The following is a 23,293-nucleotide window of genomic DNA, read 5'->3' on the forward strand; positions in this document are numbered from 1 at the left end:
CAGAAAAGAGGCGAAGAGATTTCTGGTTTTTGTTTTGCCAGATTCAAGAAGGGCAGCCTGGCATTTGCCCCTGCCAGACAGAGGCCCATCTGGAGACATAAGTGCCCCCCCCCCCACTTCCAAAAATAGGCAAGACCAGAGGACCCTGTGGGCAGTGGTGAAATTCAATTATTTTAACTACCGGTTCTGTGGGCGTGGCTTGCTGGGCATGGCAGGGGAAGGATACTGCAAAATCCCCATTTCCACCCCACTCCAGGGGAAGGATACTGTAAAATCTCCATTCCCTCCACACTCCGGGGCCAGCCAAGGGTGAAATTCAACAGGTTCTGACAGGTTCTGGAGAACCGGTAGCAGAAATTTTGAGTAGTATGGAGAACCGGCAAATACCACCTCTGGCTGGCCCCAAAGTGGGGAGGGAATGGGGATTTTGCAGTATCCTTTCCCTACCATGCCCACCAAGCCACGCCCACAGGACCGGTAGTAAAAAAAAAAATGAGTTTCACCATTGGCCGGTTCTCTGAACTACTCAAAATTTCTGCTACCGGTTCTCCAGAACCTGTCCGAACTGGCTGAATTTCACCCCTGCCTGTGGGGCAGCTTGAAGCTTGCATTGCGTGCAATCCACTTTCTGGTGCATACGTAATGTTTCGATAAAATTCACAGTACCAGACTGATTTCAGTGCTTCAACTTGCCTGAACCCTTATCAAACTTTTTTTTAAAATTGTTTAAAAATGCAAATAGGACAAGTGATGAGTCGGAGCCTCTGCGTTCCATTAAAATGTCAGCCCATTTCTGAGAGAGAGACGCCGTTTCCTTCCCTTGGAGAAATGCCCCCGTTTGTCCTACCCACTTGGCACTTCCTGTTCTGTCCATCAGCCTCCAAAATAACAAGCCCACCTGGGAAGATGGCCAGGAGCTGCTCCCAGTCTTCAAAATTCTCCATCTGCTCGGAAAGGAATCGGCTTTCTAGTTTTAATAAGGCAAATTACTTCCAGACCAGCCTTGAGTCTGAATGATTACAGAAGAAGAGAACAGCAGAACTGGAAGGGACCGTAGAGGTCTTCTAGTCCAACCCCCTGCTCAAGCAGGAAACCCTACAACCGTGATGCAGAGCCATCCCCCATTGCTCTTCAAGCTTCCAGGTGCTCTTCATGAGTGCGAGAGGAGTTCCCAGGAATGCACATGCGCACTGGCCAGCTGGTCTTTGCGCACACATGCGTGCCAGAATCCAGGTAACCAGCATCCATGCGCATGTGGGAAACCAGAAGCTCAGCTTCCTGGCATGCACATGTGCACCGGGGAACTGTTCTTCCAGTTTCTGGTGCTCCCCTGCGCATGTGTAAGCTCTCATTTCGGCACTCATATGCCAGTTATCAGCTGCCTTCGAAGTCAGACATCAGTGAGGCAGAAGAACAGCTGGACCCTGTTCCCAGTGTGCGAATGAGTTGCCAGATGAAGGGAGCAGCTAAAGAACAGGGGTCGACTTGGGAGGAAGGCCACAGGTGGACAGTGAATGGCCCCTCCCAGAGGGAATAAAAGAGGAGCGAAAGGGGAGTGGAGTTTGCAGGAGACCATTAGTTTGCTTTATTGGTTTGTGACTCTCCAAGATTCCTTGCCAAGTTTTGCAGATCTTGGCCTGGCAGCTCTCCAAGCCAGATAAGGTCTGTGACTGTAAATCCTCCCTTGAAAAGACTTTGCTGGATGTGAAGGAGCAGAATTCACAGTCAGTTAATAAAAGCGTTTTTGTAGTGCCTTTCTGACAAGTAAACTCCATGGGGAAGCCAGATTCACTTAACAACCAGGTTACTAATTTAAGGACTGTTGTGATTCACTTAACAACTGAGGCAAGAATGGAGGTAAAACAGGGCCAAACTCACTTAACAACGATCTCGCATATTGTGGCAAGCAAACTTTTTTGAGAACTTTTGCTCTGGCACACACACACATACAATTTCCTTTCCCGGATCAATGGCTTTAATGATGCCAAGCAATTAGGAATCCCTATAAATTTGATAATCTATCCAATTGCAGGAGGCTTGCAAAGATAATAGCAGAGAAGGACAAATTGAGGGTCTCAACAATAAAGACTCCCTCTAATGCAATTTCACTCCTGAATGATACACAGCCTTGCCAACGGCTAATCCTTGACCTACGACCTCAACTCGGACCAGAATTTCCATTGCCCATCCTTAAGTGAGTGAGGCCCAATTTTATAACCTTTTGCAGCAAGGAAAGGAAGCTGGCAAGGAAGCATCTGACCATGATAGAAATCCCCGGGCATTAAGATACAGCTCCGAAGGGCACCAGGTTGGAGAAATCGGTCTTTTGTGCAATGTGGACACCCAGCCTCTCCTTAACTCACACACAAACACAAACACCCCTTTCCAGAAGGATCTTAAAACCCAGATTTCTTCTGGGAAGAAAGCAGCTTCTGTCTTCAGGAAGAAATATCTTCTCCAAACAGAAGGATCTGTTTTTGCCAAGTGTCTCTCAGTGAGGCTGCAAAAAAATAAAACGATTTTTTTCCACACACAAAAAAGACTCTTTTCTTGAGATGAATCTGGGAAAGTCAAGTTTTGACATGGTGTCACGAGGGGAAAAGCCCCAAGTTTCCAAGGGCTTGTAAAGCAACTTTTAACTATACAATTTGGGATGGGCACCCTTGGAGTGGTGTGGGAGTAGGAATGGATTTCCAGAGGGGGGAAAATTGCAGACTACAGGAACCATTTGTACCACTCAGGGGATCCTGAGGACACAGATAAGCCTCCAAAGACCCTCTAGAAGGATGCAAATGACCAGCTGCCTGCAAGGAGTATCAATCCTTCCATTCCCCACCATCCAGCCAGAGCTGAAGAAGCTTCTTGGATGAGGAGAGAAATGTCTTCAAAAGACTAAAAAACAAGAATGGTCTGACACCTTGAGGGAGGGGCATGCAGATTCGGAACAGGTGAGTGGATTTTCTTGAGCAGAGTTTCCCAACCTTTGTGTCCTTCAGGTGACTTCAACTCTGCTGGCTGGGGAATTCTGGGAGTTGAAGTCCACACATCTTCAGGTGTCCGAGGTTGAGAAAACTATGCTATGTTTCTCAACTTTGCTGACTCAAAGAGGCTGGGGAATTCTGGGAATTGAAATCCATATGTTCTAAAGTGGCCACCATTGGGAAACCTTGGTCTTGAGGGTCTCTGGGGTTATAGCATCCAGTTTGCCCCCTTCCCTGTAAAAGTAGCCCACCATTTAACCCCTCCTTCCTGTGGTCTGGGCAAGGGATGCCTGTTGGCCTCACCTGATGTACTTCAAAGGCATCACCTGTTGGATGGATATATCCAGCTAACTCAAGCTTAGCTAGCAAAGTCCCAAAGGTGCTTTTTTCAGAACGCAACTGGACTTTCTTGTTTTTTCTTGGAAGACATTTCACTTCTCCTCCAAGAAGCTTCTTCAGCTCTGGCTGGATGGTGGGGAATGGAAGGATTGATACTCCTTGCAGACAGCTGGTCATTTGCATCCTTCTAGAGGGTCTTTGGAGGCTTATCTGTGTCCTCAGGGTCCCCTGAGTGGTGCAAATGGTTCCTGTAGTCTGCAATTTTTTCCCCTCTGGAAATCCATTCCTACTCCCACACTACTCCAAGGGTGCCCATCCCAAATTGTACAGTTAAAAGTCTCTTTGCAAACCAAGCCCGTTTTACACGGCTGCTTTACAAGCCCTTGGAAACTTGGAGCTTTTCCCCTCATGACACCATGTCAAAACTTGACTTTCCCAGATTCATCTCAAGAAAAGAGTCTTTTTTGTGTGTGGGGGGGGGGGAATTGTTTTTTTTTTTTTTTTTTTGCAGCCTCACTGAGACACTTGGCAAAAACAGATCCTTCTGTTTGGAGAAGACATTTCTTCCTGAAGACAGAAGCTGCCTTCTTCCCAGAAGAAATCTGGGTTTTAAGATCCTTCTGGAAAGGGGTGTTTGTGTTTGTGTGTGAGTTAAGGAGAGGCTGGGTGTCCACATTGCACAAAAGACCGATTTCTCCAACCTGGTGCCCTTCGGAGCTGTATCTTAATGCCTGGGGATTTCTATCATGGTCAGATGCTTCCTTTCCAGCTTCCTTTCCTTGCTGCAAAAGGTTATAAAATTGGGCATGACTCACTTAAGGATGGGCAATGGAAATTCTGGTCCCAGTTGAGGTCGTACGTCGTGACACCATGTCACAACTTGACTTTCCCAAATTCATCTCAAGAAAAGAGAGTCTTTTTTGTGTGTAGGAAAAAAATTGTTTTATTTTTTTGCAGCCTCACTTAGACACTTGGCAAAAACAGATTCTTCTGTTTGCAGAAGACATTTCTTTCTGGAGACAGAAGCTGCCTTCTTCCCAGATGCCAATTGTGTAGCTAAAAAGTCTGTAGAGAGTCTCCGTCCTCCAGATCACGGTTGTCCCAAAGGTGCTTTTTCAAGAGGCAACTGGACTTTCTTGTTTTTTCTTTGAAGACATTTCACTTCTCATCCAAGAAGCGTCTTCAGTTCTGACTAGACAATGGGGAATGGGAGGGTTACTATCCTGTCAGAGCTGAAGAAGCTTCTTGGATGAGAAGTGAAATGTCCTCAAAGAAAAAACAAGAAAGTCCAGTTGCCTCTTGAAAAAGCACCTTTGGGACAACCATGATCTGGAGGCTGGAGAATTTCTACAGACTTTTTAGCTATACAATTTGCATCTCATTTAAATTTATTTATAAATAAATAAACTATACAATTTGGGATGGACACTTTTTGAATGGCATGGGAGTAGGAATGGATTTGCAAAAGAAAAAAATTGCAGACTACAGGAACCATTTGCACCACTCAGGTGTCCCTGAGGACACAGGTAAGCCTCCAAGTGGCCTCAACGACCCTCTAAAAGGATGCAAATGTTCAGCGTCTGCAAGGAGTATCAATCCTTCCATCTCCCATCATCCAGTCAGAGCTGAAGAAGCTTCTTGGATGAGAAGTGAAACGTCCTCAAAGAAAAAACAAGAAAGTCCAGTTGCCTCTTGAAAAAAGCACCTTTGGGACAAGAAGGACCTGGATGACTGAGAATCTCTACAGACTCTTAGCAGTTCGCAAACCATGGCCTTAATGTAAGCCCAATCCCTTCCCCAATTCTCTTGGCGAAATCTCCAATCTTTCTGTCACAAGAGGGGGCCGCGAAGAGCTCGCCCAGCCAGTCCCCTCCTCAACCCCAGCTGATGGGCCAGGCTGGGCAGGGTAAGACGGGAATCCTGCAGCTTGTCGTCAGCCCTGGTTGGCCAGGCGGCGGCATCCGCTGGGGGGGGGGGGTGGCGACTGCAGGTGTGAAAATGCTCAGTCAGAGATGGCGTTTCCTCCCTCCCTCCCAGGAGAAAAAACGGGTCTCTTCTGGTGGCACAAAGTCCCCGACCCTCAACTCCTCGCCCCCTCCCCACCCAAACGCCCTGAGAAGGAGCCCTGCGGGCATCTTCCAGACCCCCACCACCCCCGAGTCGCATCAGCTCCCAAACATCCAAGTCGCTCTTGCAAAGCTATCCGAGACGCGCTCCCACCCAACACTCTGCCTTGGCGCACGAGCAGAAGACTCCCCCCCCCCCCCGCCGGGCTGCTGCAGGCTCTCCGCCTGGGTACCGCAGAGGCGGGGAGGGCTATGCGAAGGGGCGGAGCCTGTTGAGAAGCCCACCCCTTCGCAGAAGCGCCTAGTGCAGCCGATCCAACCTGCGCCAGACGGGGAGAGAGGTTCTGGCGTCCGGACGTGGCTGAAGGTAACGAGGGGGGGAGCGGGGGCGCGTGGCTGTGGGATGGAGAAACGGGTGCCACAGGCAGGCAGCCTCGGCTTCTCCGCTCCTCTTCCTCCGGCTGGGAATAAGCCGAGGAGGGGGCGCAATGAAGGGAAGGGGCGCAGACGGACGCGGGCATCCTTGCCGCTTGCGGAGCCAACCGGTGCGTAATTGGCAAGCAAGTGCGCATTCCCTACCCATCCCGGGCAGGCAGCCACTACCAACCCGGCGCCCCCCGGGAATGGCCGGATGGGATGGAGGGACTCTAGGCTCCATCCTCCCCAGGAGACCAACCTCCTCTCTTACAGTCGAGGAGAGTGGCAGCCACCAGACTGGGGGACCGTCCGGGAAACCAGTTCGGGAATGAAGGATGCTGGAGAAAGGAGGAGGAGAGCGAAAAGAGCCGGGCAGGGCGAAGCGGGCTGGCCCAGCTCTCTTCTCCTACCCCCCGAGGGGCTTTCGCAGCCTCCCTCTCCTCCCAGTAGATCCCTCCGTCTGGAGGATCCCCCCCCCCCTTTCAGTCCCAACACGCAAGTGGGAAAGTGTCGGAAAGCGAGAGGGGCCGTGGAGGCGCACCGGAGCTGTGAACGTTGGACACAGTGCGACCTTTATGCCTTTGTCATTTCCATACATATTTTAAGATAACAACGAATGCAGCTTCTACTTATCGTACAGAGCTACATCCATCTTATTACCATATCCCCTTATCGTCCTTTATATACGGTATTTATCCATGTATTTATCCAGGTCCAATTTTAGAAAACCTCAAAATGTTCCGTTCCGACTCCTTGTCCTCATTTCCAACCATTGATACGTTTTGTTCCAAATTTCATAATTTTCTTTATTAGCTCTTCTTCGGTGGGGGCATCTCTGCATCGAAACCTTTTTCCCTGCCCGTAATCACAAATTACGCGGGGGGGGGGGGGATTTCAGGAGTTTTGGGACAAGCCCAAATTCTCTTTTGCCACGTGCCCCTCTGCCCTACTTTTAACCTTCTTCCAAGGTTAATTGTTTCCCTCCCCCCCCCCTTAGTATTTCCTAAATAAATGGATTTTCTAAGATCTGCAGTTTGTCTTCCAGGCTTCCCCTTCGTTGCTATCTCCCTTTTGCCAGCTTCTCCCTGCCCCTGGGAGGAAATTGCCAATTCAGATTGGCGAAGGAACAGAAGGGCATTCTCTACCCAGCTCCCCAATTCCTAGAATTCATCCCTGATCTTTTTTGTTTTGAACCGCAGGAAATCATTAAAATTCTTCTGTGACTTCAGACACTGGCCTGTGAGTCATCTTTCTGTTCTCTCCCATGGGTGGCTGGCTGGCTGCCATGATGCCCGGCCAACGCTGACACCCCCCCCCCCCCAAAAAAAAAACCCCTGCAGAAAGAAGAATTTTAGAAGCCTGAGATAAGAGGAGGGGAGTCCTTGGCTGGCAAAAAAGAAAAAGAAAGCATCTTTGGGTGGGCGATGCCATCCAACCATTGCCAAAAAGCTGTTTTGGCATTTTAAAAACACACCCACAAACATCTGATTTGGGCAGAGGCATTGCCAGCCCTGCCAATCGATTCGCACCGCTGCCTCCTTAACTATGTGCTGCTTCTGTTCCTAGATTTCGCTCCACAGACGCTGCCGTGTGCCAGGTGACGTCCCACCCCGAACTCACCCACCCAGGAAGATGCTGAGATCAACGGTCGGCCTGGCTGTCCTTTTGGCAGGTAAAAGGAGACACTGTGCCAGGTGCTGCCACCCAGTGGCCCCAGGAAGCATCTTGTCTGAACCGAGCGCATCCAATTCCTTGAAAATGACCTCCCTAAGCTACACGGTCATGGGACGCGGTGGCTCAGTGGCTAAGGCGCTGAACTTGTCGATCAGAAAGATTCGGTGGTTCGAATCCCTAGCGTCACATAATGGAGTGAGCTCCCGTGACTTGTCCCAGCTTCTGCCAACCTAGCAGTTTGAAAGCATGTAAAAATGCAAGTAGAAAAATAGGGATCACTTTTGGTGGGAAGGGAACAGTGTTCCGTGCACCTTCGGCGTTTAGTCATGCTGGCCACATGACCATGGAGATGTCTTTGGACAGCACTGGCTGTTTGGCTTTGAAACGGAGATGAGCACTGCCCCCTACAGTTGGGAACAACTAGCACATATGTGCAAGGGGAACCTTTACCTTTACCTTAAGCTACAGTCACTTGTTTCTCTGTGTTTTGAACACCTGGTGCATATAGTCCTTGACTTATGACAAAATTTCTTCTGTCGTTAAGTGAGGTATCTTTTAAGTGAGTTTCGCCCTCGTTTTACTGCCTTTCTTGCGATGGTCATTAAGTGGACTGCTGCAGCTGTTACATTAGTAGCAAGGTTGTTAAGTGAATCCAGCTTCCCCATTGATTGTCAGAAGGTCGCAAAGGGGGAAATCGTACGACCCCGGGCATTGCGACTGTCATAAACATGAATCGGTGGCCAAACTTCTGAATTTTGACGACTTGACCACGGCTGTAAGTGTGAAAAGCGGTCATACATCACTTCAGTGCCACTGTACCTTCAAACGGTCACTAAATGGACTACTTGTAGGGAGCTTCAGCAGGAATTGTGTTAAAGATATCTGTCCATTTGCACTTCCCATCCATCATGAAAATATTTTTTAAAAATTACTCTGAGCACTTCCTTTGTTCTTGACAAAAATCTGTCCGCTATACGGAATAAAGATTTAGTCCATGAAAGGTTTGTCTGTTAAATTTTGGGGCAGGGGCTTTTTCTAAACTGCTTTAGGGAAAAATAAAAACAAGGAAATCTCCTCTCATTCATTTTTTAAGAGGTCTGGACTTCAACTTCCAGAATTCCCCAGCCAGCATGTGCTGGTCCTAACAACTAGCGAGGACAAATTAACCAATGGAACAGCTTGCCACCAGAAATCACGGATACTCCATCACTGGAGGTTTTTAAGAAAAGTCTAGACAGTCGCTTATCTAAAATGGTATAGGTTCTCCTGCTTGAGCAGGGGGGTGGACTAGGAGACCTCCAAGGTCTCTTCCAGCTCTATTCGAAGATTCAAAGATAAAATTCCAAGGCTGGGGAATTCTGGGAGTTGAAGTGCAGACCTAATGGCTAAGATTGATAAGCATTATATGACTCGGCCTCTTTCTCTGTGTGGTCTAATATTCCCCCTTTTTTTAAACTCGTGTATCCTTAATATTTTTTTTAGCTCTACATCTGGATTCTGCTAGCAATTGAGCCCTATGTAGAGTTTAAAAATATCAAACCTCTGGATTTTTTATTTGCATGGAAATTAAAATTGTTAGGAAATGTTCCTCAGTCATGGAAGAATGTCTGATCTGCAGGTGATTTGGTTCTTTTTAAAGCAGAGGAAGCTGTGTTATGCCCTCTTTTTAGGTGATAGGAGAGACGCACGAACGTGTACATTCCTTTCGCCTCTCTAAGGGTAATGAGAAAACCTCTCTTAATTTGTTAAACTCTCTAATTTACCATTGGGATGAGTGGGTAATTATTTTTAATGGGAGTTGTGGATTGCTTTAACGTATGACCTCATTTAGCCAAGGTCGTCTCTGATTCCTTTTAACCAGATTCTTAAAAGGGGATTTAACACACAGATACGACAGTGAATTTCAAATAGTAAGATTTGGAGATACATTCCCGGGATTGATTAAATATTGTTATTAACAGCCCTACGCCAGTGGTGAAATGTAAAAATGTTTGCCACTGGTTCTCTGGGCGTGGCTTGGTGGGGCGTGGCTTGGTAGTGGGGTCATGTGACTGAGTGGGCGTGGCCAAATGGCATAGGGTTTTCTGCTTGAACAGGGGGTTGAACTAGAAGACCTCCAAGGTCCCTTCAGGGTCTGCTATTCTACCTACCTACCTACCTACCTACCTACCTACCTACCTATCAAATCTATCTATCTATCTATCTATCTATCTATCTATCTATCTATCTATCTATCTATCAAATCTATCTATCTAGCTATCAAATCTATCCATTTATCTATCTATCTCTATCTATCTACCTAGCTATCAAATCAATCAATCTATTTATCTATCAAATCTATCTATATCAAATCTATCTAGCTATCTATCAAATCTATCTATTTATCTATCAAATCTACCTACCTACCTACCTATCGGTCTGTTCTTCTCTTATTTCCTTCCTTAGTGCTCCATGTAAGCCACGGCCAACGGATCAAAAGACTAACGGCCTGCGTGTCCGATCAAAGCCTGCGGATAGACTGTGCCTACGAACAGAAAACCACTAACGCTCTGACCTACGAATTCCGCCTCTCCAAGAGTCCTGGGGTGGGAATAGTTGTGGCCGGCAACATCAACGTAGCCAACGCTCTCTACAAGCCTCGCACCAAAGTCACTACCACCAAGGACGTTGTGTGCCTGTACCTCACGAACTTCAGCACCACCGATGAGGGAGTCTACACTTGCAATTTGAAGATCACCAATGATTACGAAGACATGCGGTCCAAGAACATCTCTGTGGTCAAAGGTGAGCAGAGGTCAGGCGTGGAAGGCCAGGTCCCTATGTGAAGGTCCACTGAAACTGACTGGTTGCTAAACAGTTTATGCAGAGGAATCTTCTCAACTAACCTGCTTGGAGTTAGATAAGGGTTAACCAAATTCAAGGGAGATTGGGCTTAGTTGTTGAGACTTAGATGTTGAGACTCTAGAAGAGGGATGTCCAAACTTGGGAACTTTAAGACTTGTGGACTTCAACTCCCAGGAATTCTGGGAGTTGAAGTCCACAAGTCTTTAAGTTCCCACGTTTGGACACCCCTGCTCTAAAAAGAGTGCAGAGAAGAGCAACCAGGATGATTTCAGGGGCCTGGAGGCTAAAACACATGAAGAACGGTTGCAGGAAGTGGGCCTGCCTAGTCTAGTGAAGAGAAGGACCAGGGGAGACATGATTGCAGCCTTCCAATATTTGAGGGGCTGCCACAGAGAGGAGGGGCTCAAGCTATTCTCCAAGGCCAGACATGGAATAATGGATGGAAACTGACCAAGGAGAGATTCAACCAAGAGGACCTTCAGGGCCTCTTCCGACTCGCTGACTCTCTTCTGTCCTTTTCCCTTTGACAGCCCAGTTGGCGAAATGCTCCGGGATCAGCATCTTCATCCAGAACACCTCCTGGCTTCTCCTGCTGCTCCTGTCCCTCCCCTTGCTGCAAGCTGTGGATTTTGTCTCGCTGTGAAGGGAGAAGAAAACCAGCGAGTGGGGAGAGGGGCACCGGGAGGTCGGGTGGGGGGAACAGGAAGGAAGGAAGAACGGCCAGTCACACGAATCTAAAACCACCTGGGGAATGTGGGCCTTTTCCTGGTGGTTTTGGAAAGAGGAAACTGGTGTGGACTATGGATTTGAGCTGGAAGGCAAAACGGTTTTCTCTTAATCTCCTCTTTCTCTGTCTCTTGTATCCCTCTTTCTCTCCCTCTCTCTCTCTCTCTCTCTCTCTCTCTCTCTCTCTCTCTCTCTCTTTAGCCATGTAGCTGCTGGGAGTGACTGATTTGCGCTTAGACCCAAACTTATTGTGCTGTAATGTGCAAGCAACGCATTTGCAGGGGTTGGGGAAAATGGGAGCATGATTACATAGCCCATTGCCTTGCCTTCTTTTCCTCCCTCCCTCTGCTTTCACCATCCCGCTTTCTCGCTCGATCCTCTTCAACCCACTCCCCTCCCCCAAAAGCAGAGCAGTGGCTACCGTTTCTTTTCTGCTTTTCCATTTTCCCTCTTCTGGGTCTTTTTCCTCTCTGGTCTTCCAAGAACTCTCTGGATAGGAGGCATAAAAGAAAAACACGGATTCCTAGGAAATTTGGGACACTGCAACTTTCGTTTCTTCTTCTTCTTTTTGTTTTGGGCCAAAGAAGGACCCCTGGGGCAGGGAGAGGATGGGAGGAAGGTCCCACTTAGGGGGTTTCTTGGAGAGTGGCCTGCCAAATTGAACCATAGAAAGAGTCAGAGAATATTGTCTTGGGCTGCGTCAAAGAAGGAAGCAGGGAATCACTCCTTTTCTAAAATTATATTTTAAATGCATGCAACGTTTTCCAAACAGAAGTTAAAATTGTGCTACTGAGCTTGGCAATAAACCATGCAATTCAGTTTTGGGTATCTATGCAGGGCCCAGAAATTGGCCGTTCCCGGTTTCTTGCGTCAGCTGAGTAGGTTTGATAAAAGTGCTTGTAGTAACTTGTGGAGGATGGTGTTTGTAGTTCGCAAATCTGTTCATTTGGGGCAGGACTGTTCTGTGGAACAGAGGTGAGTCCTGCTTTGGAGGAAGAAGAGTCCATGGCCCAGCTGGATGGCAGAAACCTCCTATTGGCAAGGAGGTGATCAAAGAGGTAGCTACTGGATAAAAAAAAGAAAGGGAGGAGAGAGGGAGGGAAGGAAGGAAAGAAAGAAGGAAGGCAGGAAAAAGAAAAAAGAGAAGCAAGGAAAGAAAGAAAAAGAAGGAAGGAAGGAAATAGAAAAGGAAGGAAGGAAGGAAATAAAGGAAGGAAGGAAAAAGAAAAAGAAGGAAGGAAAGAAAGAAAGAAAAAAAGAATCCTTGTATTTTGAGAAGAATAACTCAGGATCTCCCATTTTAGTTTGTCCGGCTCAATCTGACCTTTTGAGAAGAGCCATCAATGGTTGGAAGGAAAGTTTGTGCCTCTTTGGACAACCATTGGTCTAAAATAGCACAGGGTCTCCTGCTTGAGGAGGGGGTTGGACTAGAAGACCTCCAAAGGTCCCTTCTGACTCAGTGATTCTGTTATTCTTTCCATGGGACCAAAAGAAACCCGTGGCTTGCAGAGAACATCAAAAGGACATCCCCTCTCCCTCACTCTCAAGAAAATCAGTGCCTTCTCAGATTTATTTCTACGTATTTATTGATTTGATTTGTACAGCCAGATGCTGGCAATGCAGGAATTAGTGGCTGATGACTCTCTGACAAAGCGTAATTTCAGCTGTTTCCCCTTCGGCTTGCAGTTTTGGCCATCAAGGTGGAAGGGGGCACAAGAGATTGGCTGCTCTCCCAGAATTTGCAGGAGGATTCTGTGAGTCAAGAATGCAAAGTCAAAAACAAAAACCCCAGCTCATTCCTATAAAAAGTGGGGTACCACATACATTCTTAGATACCCACCTTTGCATTCCACAATTATAACAAAAGGTAGTGATTTATTTAGCTGCAATAAGGTAACCCAAAGGGACTCGGCGGCTCAGTGGCTAAGACGCTGCGCTTGTCGATCAGAAACGTTTGGCGGTTTGAATCCCTAGTATTTATTTATTTATTTCTTAGATTTTTAGACCGCCCCCTCTCCCAACAAGGGACTCGGGGCGGTGTACAGTCAATGCAAATAAAATACAGTCATAACAATGAAATACATTTAAAATACATTTGGAGGGGGAGATAGACTGTACAAGAAATAAATTATTCTAAAACCCTAAAAACATCCCAATTAAAACCCCAAACCCAATTAAAATAAATCCCCGGGAGGTAAAACTAAGAAAGTGCCAGGCCAGCTGATTGAAATAGGTGAGTCTTTAACTTTTGACGGAAGGAGTGGAGGTCGGTGGTAGTTCGAATGTCAGGGGGGAGGTCTCGTAACGGAGTGAGCTCCCGTGACTTGTCCCAGCTTCTGTCAAACTAGCAGTTCGAAAGCACGTAAAAAATGCAAGTAGAAAAATAGGAACCACCTTTGGTGGGAAGGGAACAGCGTTCCGTGAGCCTTCCGCGTTGAGTCATGCCAGCCACATGACCAAGGAGACGTCTTCAGATGGTTGGTAGGATGGTTTATTTGGATTTGATTTGTACAGCTGCCCCTCTTAAACCTGTGATTCTGGATGTTTTCGGATTGCTCTGCCTCTTTCTCCAGCCCTTCCCCACCTGGCCCTCCCCACCCCTCTTCCCACCCACCCCCCATCCTGCTTTTGCTTTTCCATCTAAGCCAACCGCTTTCACTTCCTCCCACCTTCAGAATTTTATTGCTCAGGTAACTCCACTCCCTGATTTCCTCCCTAGGCTCTTGATTTTTCAGGGCAAATTCAGCAGCTCCCAATTGGGAATGCCCTCCTCCCCTTTTCTCCCCTCCCCCCAGGATCCAGACTGCTGCTTCCCTCCTGCTTCATCCTCGTCTCCTTCCGTGAACATTGGTTGAGTGTTTTTTCCCACGCTTCTTGTCCAAGACAACCAAGGGGCGAAAGCACCCCAATCCGCACAAATAAAATCCTTAGATTGTAGAATTCCGTTTGCTTCTTTCTTTGCTTTGCCTTCTTTTTCTTGGAGGGGTCATTTATTTGGACATTGTGGATTGCATCTAATTTTTTGTTTTAAAAAATGGAGCACGATGTGCTTCTTAATGGGTGAAGAATTTTGTTTAAATTACTTTCAAATGTTGCTCTCCAGTTTGCTACCAATAAAACTTTGGAGGTTGGTTTTCCATCAGCACACAAAAGGAAAAATAAGAGGGAGAGAAGGAAAAGAGCAGCTTTAAGCAGAGTTCTTCAGAACATAACAGATGAACAGAGTTGGAAGGGACCATGTAAATCATCTAATCCAACCCCTCACCCAAACAGGAGACCCTACACCATTTCTGACAGGTGGCAGTCCAATCTCTTCTTGAAAGCCTCCAGGGACAAAGCTCCCATAACGTCTGAAGGCAACTTCTGTTCCATGCGTTCTCACAGCCCTCACTGTCAGGAAATTCATCTTTATTTCCAGCTTGAATCTCTCCTTGATCAGATAATAGAATGAAATAGAATGGAATGGAATGGAATGGAATAGAATAGAATAGAATAGAATAGAATAGAATAGAATAGAATAGAATAGAAATAAGAAAGAAAGCATACCATAGCATAGCATTCTTTATTGGCCAAGTGTGATTTGGACACACAAGGAATTTGTCTTTGGTGCATCCGCTCTCCGTGTGCATAAAATAAAAGATGCATTCGTCACGAATCATACGATACAACACTTAATGATAGTCATAGGATACAATTAAGCAATCAAATCATACTAGGAAACAATATAAATCGTAAGGATACAAGCAACAAAGTTACAGTCAGAGTCATCAGTGGAAGGAGATGGGTGATAGGAACAATGAGAAGATTAATCCTAATAGTAATGCAGACTTAGTGAATAGTTTGAGAGTGTTGAGGGAATTATTTGTTTAGCAGAGTGATGGCGTTCAGGGAAAAAACTGTTCTTGTGTCTAGTTGTCTTGGTGTGCAGTGCTCTATAGCATCATTTTGGGGGTAGGAGTTGAAACAATTTATGTCCAGGATGTGAGGGGGTCTGTTATTCCTTGTCTGGCCTTTGGGTGCTTTGGAGAATAGCTTGACCCCCTCCTCTCTGTGGCAGCCCCTCAAATTGGAAGGCTGCCTTCCTGTCTCCTCTGTCCTTCTCTTCACTAGACTAGCCATGCCCAGTTCCTGCCACCGTTTATGGTATGTTTGAGTCTCCAGTCTCCTAATCTTCATTATAAGGTAACTCGCAAATTATTGGGGGGGGAGACTCAAGATTGTTGAGGTCTTGGTAGGGCTAACGGGAAACATGGTTTTATTGCAAATATTCCATGTCTTGACTTCTGCCGTCTCACAGTGCACATATACAGAGTAAATTGTATCAAATTTCATTCTAAATTGCTTTTATCAAGTTTTAGTAATAATTTGTTTCTGGAACTTTGCCCTTTGATATGACCCAAGGATTACTCACTGAAGACTCAAGGAGTAAAAACGGGGTCTCAGACAACAGACACACAAGAAACAACACACAACACACAACAAGCAAGCATAAAATCACAAGAACAGCCCTAGAGCCACGGCATCCAGGAAAGGAATGTCTGCGGGCTCCCTGCGGGCACTCCCACTTTGGTTATCTTCTTTCAGACCTTTCATGACCTTACTAGGTAGTATCATCAGAACGTCTACATTTTCAAACAGGGCGGATTTTATTTTAAACAGGAGTTTCAGACGACCCCCTTCCAGCAGCCGCGTCCCCCACCCATCCCCGCAGAGCCGAGGAACCGCGGAAGACCCCTTCCCCACAACCAGTTCTACTGGCGCTGCAGACTAAGATGGAAAGAGGAGGGAGGGGCTATGGACAGCACAGGGACTCCCAGATCTATGGGGGACGGTGCATCACCAGGTGACACTCCCCCTCCCCCGAGGCGGCCGACGAGCCCTCTGAGCGCGTGCAGAGCGCTCCGGCTTTGTCGGCCGCCCGCGCTGCGTCACGCGTGGCCGGATTGTGACATCAGGCGGCGGCGGTGGGCTGGGGGCTCCATGGAGCCGGCCGGGTTCGGCTCGTCCCCCCCGGAGACGGCCAGGTGAGTGCGGGCCGCGCCCCTTCCCCGCCCCGGAGCCTGCCAGCGGGGCGCTCTCCTTCGCCCCGGGCAGGGGCGCCCCGGGCCGCGGAGATCCGCAGGGAGGTAGCTGCGCGGGACTCGGAGGTGCCCGAGGGGAGGGGAGACCCCGGAGGCTGGTGGTGCCTCGCTCACGCCCCCTCCCCAAACCATCGCCTCGCCCCCCCGCCCCGCCCTAGAGCGGCGTGGAGCCCCGCGCGCATCGCCCCGGGTGGGTTCGGTCTGGCGGAGCAAGGCGGGCGCAGAGTGTGTGGGGGGAAGGGCTGGGGGGAACGGTGGGGGTGGGCAACCCTGGCCCGCGGCCGAACCCCATCTGGATGGGGGTGGGGGTGATGGGAGTTGTAGTCCTGGCATTCCTGGCTGGGAAACCTGGTGAGAGGAGAGAGCTGCTGGAGATGAGGATGAAGAAGTTCTTAGGAAGCTGTCAAGAGAAAGGCCCGGACAAAGTTCCTCTTGACAGCTTCCTAAGAACTAACAATTCCTTCCATCTTCATCATCATCACCATCTCCCTTTGCGGCAGGGGGAGGAGATGGGCTCCCCTGTATCCAGATGTGGAATTAGGATCATCGCGGGGCCTTGAGCCATTAAGATACCTGGCTTTTTTTGCAGTGCCCTCTGCCCCTGCTCAGGAGCCCTCTGGTCCCATATGCTATTCTTCTTGCTTTGACCACAGGCTCATATCTAGGATCCAGGAGCCCCAGTGCTTAAGGACAAAGCGAAAGTCAAATTATTTCCACTGGGGGGCAAACTTTGTGTTCCTCTCCTGTTTTACATAAGGACGGGCTGCTGGGTCACAGGGAGGTGGGGAGGAGGAGGCAACTGGAATGGATATCTCATTTTGCCCCAAGCCTCTGCTATCATTCTGGGATGAGTCACCCGCTGAGGATTGTGGCCTGGAGCAGATAGGCTCAAGGCTCAGTTATCCCAGCCACTCAGCCCAGAGTGACACACTGTTTTCTGGGGTCATGTGTTTGGGGCATATTTAGAGAGCTGTCCCAGGAAATATTTGGGTGGAAGCGGTGGTGGGATTCAACATTTTTTTACCACTGGATATGTGGGCGTGGCTTGGTGGGCGTGGCAGGGGAAGGATACTGTAAAATCCCCATTCCCTCCCGATCAGCTGGGACTCGGGAGGCAGTGAATAGGCCACCAGAGGTGGTATTTACCGGTTCTCCTCCCATTCTTTTTTTTTTTTTAATCCCCTTGCAAAGCCTGGCTGCTTCTGGTGAGCCCATTTCACAAGCGGCAAACTGAGGCCAAGAGATCTTATCCCAAGGGTAACGCAGATCCACCCAGGTGCTGCGTCCTGGCCTGTCTCGTTTCCTCATTCTCTCGGTGTCAACAGAGGGTTGGAGATGGCAGAGATAATTGCCGTAGCGATTTCACGTTGCTCCTTACTTATTTTTTTTAGCACACGCCAGAGGAAATAAAAATTTACCATGGATTCGGGGAGAGGGTGGTGCCAGGTACCGTGAATGCCAGCTTTCATGTTTTTTAACCTCCAGGTTTCTAGTCCTCATGAATTAAGGCAGCGTTTCTCAATCCAAGCACCTTGAAGCTGTGTATGCTTGCGATGCAGGGATGAAATCCAGCAGGTTCTGACAGGTTCTAGAGAACCAGTAGTGGAAATTTTGAGTAGTTCGGAGAACCGGTAAACGCCACTCTGGCTGGCCCCAGAGTGGGGAGGAAATGGGGATTTTGCAGTATCCTTCCCCTGCCATGCCCACCAAGCCACGCCCACAGAACTGGGAGTAAAAAAATTTGAATTTCACCACTGCTGTAATGGTGAAAGGTGGCACGCAGAGCCCTCTCTGTGGGCACATGAACCATTGCCAGCTGCTCTTCTGTTTTCCCCATTTTTCAGCTGATCTTTGCCCGTGACGGAGCACTGGAAAACCGAAGACAAGCTAGCCAGTACGAATACGCACCCTGGCTACCTGGTCGTCGGGTTTCCCGCACTCCGGCATGCACAAACACCAGCTGTGCAGCATGCATGCACGTGCCATAAACCAAAAGACGAGGTGGCTGCCGCACACATTTCCAGAGCTACGGCGCATGCAAAGACCAGCTGGCTGGCTTGCATGTGTGCACAGCCAGCTGATCTTCTAATTTCTGGGGCTCCGGCGCCTGTGCACGCTCCAGTTTGGGCACTCGGTGCCAAAAAGGTTTGTGATCACTGCTGTATGGACTTCAACTCCCAGAATTCCCCAGCTGGCTGAGGAATTCTGGGAGTTGAAGTCTGTACAGCTTTGAGCTGCCTAGGCTGAGAATTGCATTATTAGAAATTATATTATTAGAACTACTGCATTATTACGCTCCCACCCTTTATTTCCCAGCTCTCCAATTTCTTCTCCTTTCCCCTCTCCGTCTGGACAGGGGGATCCACCCTGCCAGGTACGCTGGGCAGGATCTCCTGCCCCTTTAAGTCCCCCCAATGCTGGAATGTGTGCATTGCCCCAACCATAGTGCGAGATCAGATAAAGCGCTATATTTATCCAGCAAGTAACCCGAGCAGGCAGGACCGCTCAGCCGAGGCTAAAACACACCCGTTCCCTTCCAATCTACTTCGTTCTCTGCCTGGGAGGGTCCTCTCAGTAGTTTCCCCTGCGGCCCACCCCATCGGCACCCCCCTGACCTCCTCCAACGGGACCGGCCCCGCCGCCTTTTAATTGTTTCTCTTCTTTCTGACCCCCTCCCCTCTTTCTCTCTCCCTTTCCCCCCCTCTTCCCCTCTGCAGAAAAAGCAGCTTGCCAAGGCTGATCTGAGCCTCCCCCTCCCATCCACCCCAGGCTTCAGTTTCATGCCACGGCTCCGTGGGCCTGTCGTTCTACACACAGGTGGGTGCAAACCGAAGTGGGGCCCAGGGAAAGGGGGCGTGCATGACGGCCCAGCGGGGTTTGGGAAAACCGGAGGGTCTGAAAACATGAGTGTTTACGTTGGGCTAAGTCAAAGTGAGGGAATCTTGTTCTTGGTTAGGTATCATCAGACCCAAACGGGCCATGGATCCAAGACTTGGCGAGTTCAGCTTGGAGTTTGAACTACACGATTGAGAGATTTGGGGCTGTGGTGTCCTCGGTGCTCTTTGAGTCTGATTGCTTTCTTGCAGACATTTCATCAACCAACTTGGTAACATCATTAGTGCTAGAAAGGAAGGGGGTTTGCTCCCTTTGCTTGCCTCAGCAATGTTGGTGGTGGTGGCGAAACATTTTTTCCCTTGGTAGTTCCTTGATTAGGGTTTGTTTTGTTATTTGTCTGGACTCAGTGGCTCAGTGGCTAAGACGCTGAACTTGTTGATCAGAAAGGTCGGCAGTTTGGCAGTTCGAAACCCTAGCGCCGCATAACAGAGTGAGCTCCCGTTACTTGTCCCAGCTTCTGCCAACCTAGCAGTTTGAAAGCATGTAAAAATGCAAGTAGAAAAATAGCCACCTTTGGTGGAAAGGTAACAGTGTTCTATGTGCCTTTGGCATTGAGTCATGCCGGCCACATGACCACGGAAACCAGTAATGGTTTTCTCTTGCCTTTGTTACAGTGCATGCACAGAGTGTCCATAATGACATCTCTGAAGACGGAGACGTCTTTAGACAGCGCTTGGCTCTTCGACTTTGAAACAGAGATGAGCACCGCCCCCTAGAGCCAGGAATGACTAGCACATATGTGCGATGGGAACCTTTACCTTTAATTGCCTGGTGTTAATCCCTGCTTATCCGCGTTTCTGTTTCTATGACATCCTTGGTGTTCTCGGAGCTTGGCTGTTTTCTTGCAGATGTTGCATTACCCAATTAGGCAACATCATCAGCACTAGAAGGGAGTGGCATTTGCTCTCTGTTTACATCCAAGCGGCTTGTCAGCCTTAGTGGGAGTGTCGGTTGCTTCTTGTTAGTGCCTTGATTAGTCTGTTGTTCACTGTTTGATTGTTTGTCTCAGTCGGTAGTTCCTTGGTTGGGATGGCTGTTGGTCTAGAGCAGGGGTGTCCAAACTTGGCAACTTTAAGACTTGTGGACTTCAACTCCCAGAATTCCCCAGCCAGCCATGCTGGCTGGGGAATGCTGGCTGGGGAATGCTAGCTGAGGAATGCTGGCTGGGGAATGCTGGCTGGGGAATGCTGGCTGGGGAATTCTGGGAGTTGGAAGTCCACAAGTCTTAAAGTTCCCAAGTTTGGACACCCCTGGTCTAGAGTTCTTGGTGTTAAGTCTCCTTATTTTTGTGTTGGTTACTGGTGAGGAGGTGTTTTGGTCTTTTTTGCTTTCTTTTGGCCTGTTGGTTGTCTCTTTTCAATGATATGTAGATGTTGTTTACCCCTATGTGCCCGTTGATGGCTTCTTTGCCTGAGGGTGAGGCTTCTGGGAAATCTCTTAACATTTGTGATTTGGCTTGTCTAAGGTGCTCAGAGTTTCCAAATTGAAACTACGGTGAAATCTGCCCATGTGTTGTGCAATTAAGGAGGTTTCATGATGTCTTCTGACTGGTAGTCAGTTCTTATAGATGGTCTTCTTTGGGACTTTGGGTGCCCCAATCATGGACCAAACCTTGATTAATGTAATCCTTGTTTGAAGAGAAGAGCAAGAGTGTTGGGAACAACTTTTCCAGACCATTTGAGATCTCCCAAACAGCTCCCACAAAGATTTGGGCTGCGCTCAGAATATATTGGACTACCACTCCCATCATTCCCAGTCAGCCTTCCTGACGGATATGCTGACTGAGGATGATGGATTTGCAATCCCTGAAGGATGTGTGCAGAGTGTGAAGGACAACCAATGACTGTGTGAATCTTGAACACAGTTCGGTGTAGACCTGGGTAGATATCTTCCAATCAATGAATCAGGATAGAGCTGGAGAGGGACATTGGAGGTCTTCTAGTCCAGCCCCTTGCTCAAGCAGGAGACTCTATACCATTTCATTTAGGTGGTGAAGCACCTGCAACTCCTTGTGGCAAGCTGCTCCACTGGTTAATTGTCCTCACTGCTAGGAAGTTTCTCCTTGATTCCAGGTTGCTTCTTTCCTTGGTTAGCTCCATCCGTTGCTTCTTGTCTTGCCTTCTGACACTTTGGGAAATAAGCTGACCTCCTTCTCTTTGTGGCAGACCCTCCCCCAAATACTGAAATACTGCTATCCTGTCTCCCCTAGTCCTTCTTTTCTCTAGACTAGTCAAACCCAAATCCTGCAACCGTGTTCTTCACATGTTTTACTCTCCAGGCCTTTAATCATCACCTTACTTGCTCTTCTCTGCACTTTTCCCAAACTCTCAACACCTTTTTTTCCTAATGGGGGATATTTGGGGGATATATTTGGGAGCAGATAAGTGCCTGGAGAAGAACAGAAAGAGGTGGGGATTGGTCTGTGCCCCCCCCCCAAACTAGGGTTGAAATCCTCCCAGTTCGGCTGAACCAGTACGGACGATTGTCCTTGGTTCTGCAAACCGGTAGTTAAAAAAAAAAAAAAGCTTCCAAGGATTGCGTGGATAAACTGGGAGCCGCACAATCGTCAGAAGCTTTTTTCACACTTTTAAAAGCATTTTTTTTCCTGCCCTTTCGGGGCAAACTGCCATGGAAAAAATGCTTTAAAAAGGTGAAGAAAAGTTGGCCACACCCACCCAGTCACGTGACCCCCACCACCAAGCCACACCCAAAGAACCAGGAGGGAAAGAAATTAGATTTCACCACTGCCCCCAACCCCTCCTTTCCCCATGACCAAGGTCCTTCCTTTGAGCAACCTTCAATTATTACCTAGCTCAGCATGCAAAGAGATTTCCAGTCAATTCTACTGACTCAGCGCCCTTCCTCCTGTCTTTCTTCTCCCGCTCCCACCCCCAAACCGAGTAGAATTGTTTTGCTTGGGGTAGCATTTTTCTGCAAAAGCGAGACCCAGGTGTGTGGATCAGAGAGCTGATTCTTTTTTTCCCCTCCAAATCCTGGCGAGCTACCAGGGAAGGGGAGGGGAAGAGTTGTCAAATTCACTTCTGAGAATAGGTGGGGAAGGAGGAGGTGTTGTGTAATTTGCAGGAAGCTGGGCGATTAGCAAAGGTGGCCTGCAACTTTGTTTGAAGCTCCTTGGAAATGGAGAAAGGAGGAAGAGAAGAGAAGACAAGAAGAGAAGAGAAAGAGAAGAGAAAGAGAAGAAATGGAAAGAAAAGAGAAGAGAAATAGAAGGGAAGAGAAAGAGAAGAGAAGAGAAATAGAATAGAGTAACGGAATTGGAAGGGATCTTGGAGGTCTTCTAGTCCAACCCCCTGCTTACGCAGGAAATCCTACACCACTTCAGACAAAGGGTTATCCAATCTCCTCCTTAAAACCTCCAGTGTTGGAGAACTCACAACTTCTGGTGGCAAATTGTTCCTCTAGTTCATTGTTCTCACTGTCCAGAAATTCCTCCTTAGTTCTAAGTTGCTTCTCTCCTTGATTAGTTTCCACCTATTGCTTCTTGTTCTGCCTTCAGTGGAGAATAGCTTGACTATAGAGGCAACCCTGGACAAAAATAACAATAATACCAGTTGGAGAATACTTCTCTTTGGGCTACAAGCTCAGGATTTCTTTGTGGCTCCTGGAGAAAAGTTAATTTGCTCGGGAGATGCCACGCAGGAGCTGAATTGTGAGGACGGTCAGTATCTGGATGTTTACTGGCCTGGCCTGATCTCCTGGGTGAGAGAACCTCCCCAGCCACAAATGAGAAGAGGTCGGAGGGCAGCAAGACATCACAGATCCCCCAACTTTGCACCATGTGCTGAACAAAATCATTCGGAGTTCTCTCCGTAGGACAAGCAGAACTTGGAGCTGGCATCGTGCGAGCCCAGCCTCTTGGCTTGGTTTAGAGCTCATTGTGTTGTGTTGTGCAAACTGCTCACGTGAACTAATTCAGTAACCAGGAGAATGATATCTTGGGTGAAGACAGCTAATGAAAAGGCCAAACCTATCCCTGGCGAATCTGAACAACTGGGCAGGTCCAGCCATGCAAAGGACTGTTCTAACAGAGGCTTCCCAAGAGCATGAATCAAACTCCTTGTCCCAACAAAAACCCTTTTATTAATTTACTGAATTCTGCTCATTCACATCCAGCAAAGTCTTTCCAGGGAGGATTTACAGTCACAGACCTTCTCTGGCTTGGAGAGCTGCCAGGCCGATCTCTGCAAAACTTGGCAAGGAGTCTCGGAGAGTCCCGAACCAATGAAGCGAACTAATTGTCTCCTGCAAA

General features: G+C 48.2%; 2 protein-coding genes across 3 annotated transcripts in view; both read left to right on the plus strand.

Moving 5' to 3' along the window:
- The first annotated feature begins 2,838 nt into the window (after nt 1–2,838).
- On the plus strand, nt 2,839–13,987 carry THY1 (Thy-1 cell surface antigen). Of its 2 annotated transcripts, none has more exons than XM_081961168.1 (4): nt 2,839–2,948; nt 7,370–7,475; nt 9,923–10,261; nt 10,852–13,987. In XM_081961168.1, the coding sequence occupies exons 2-4, from the start codon at nt 7,436–7,438 to the stop codon at nt 10,962–10,964; spliced, it is 492 nt and encodes a 163-aa protein (XP_081817294.1). In that variant the 5' UTR covers nt 2,839–2,948; nt 7,370–7,435; the 3' UTR covers nt 10,965–13,987. The 2 variants fall into 2 exon arrangements, with proteins under 2 accessions (XP_081817294.1, XP_081817293.1); XM_081961167.1 differs by lacking the exon at nt 2,839–2,948 and adding an exon at nt 5,650–5,753.
- Nucleotides 13,988–18,874: 4,887 nt separating this feature from the next.
- Nucleotides 18,875–23,293, plus strand: part of USP2 (ubiquitin specific peptidase 2) — a 56,103-nt gene continuing 51,684 nt past the window's right edge. The window contains exon 1 of the mRNA XM_081960896.1: nt 18,875–18,945. The gene's annotated coding sequence lies outside the window, so the exon portion shown is untranslated. The remainder of the gene's footprint in view (nt 18,946–23,293) is intronic.

This window comes from Natrix helvetica (genome assembly GCF_964273705.1).
Source record: "Natrix helvetica genome assembly, chromosome: 8".
Lineage (NCBI taxonomy): Eukaryota > Metazoa > Chordata > Lepidosauria > Squamata > Natricidae > Natrix > Natrix helvetica.

Excerpts from the sequence above, each read along its gene's own strand:
- THY1 (XM_081961168.1), top strand. The coding sequence starts at position 7,436 with ATGCTGAGATCAACGGTCGGCCTGGCTGTCCTTTTGGCAG. Across the intron at positions 7,476-9,922 it reads CCTGGCTGTCCTTTTGGCAG|TGCTCCATGTAAGCCACGGC; the intron begins GTAAAAGGAGAC and ends TTCCTTCCTTAG. Across the intron at positions 10,262-10,851 it reads GAACATCTCTGTGGTCAAAG|CCCAGTTGGCGAAATGCTCC; the intron begins GTGAGCAGAGGT and ends TCCCTTTGACAG.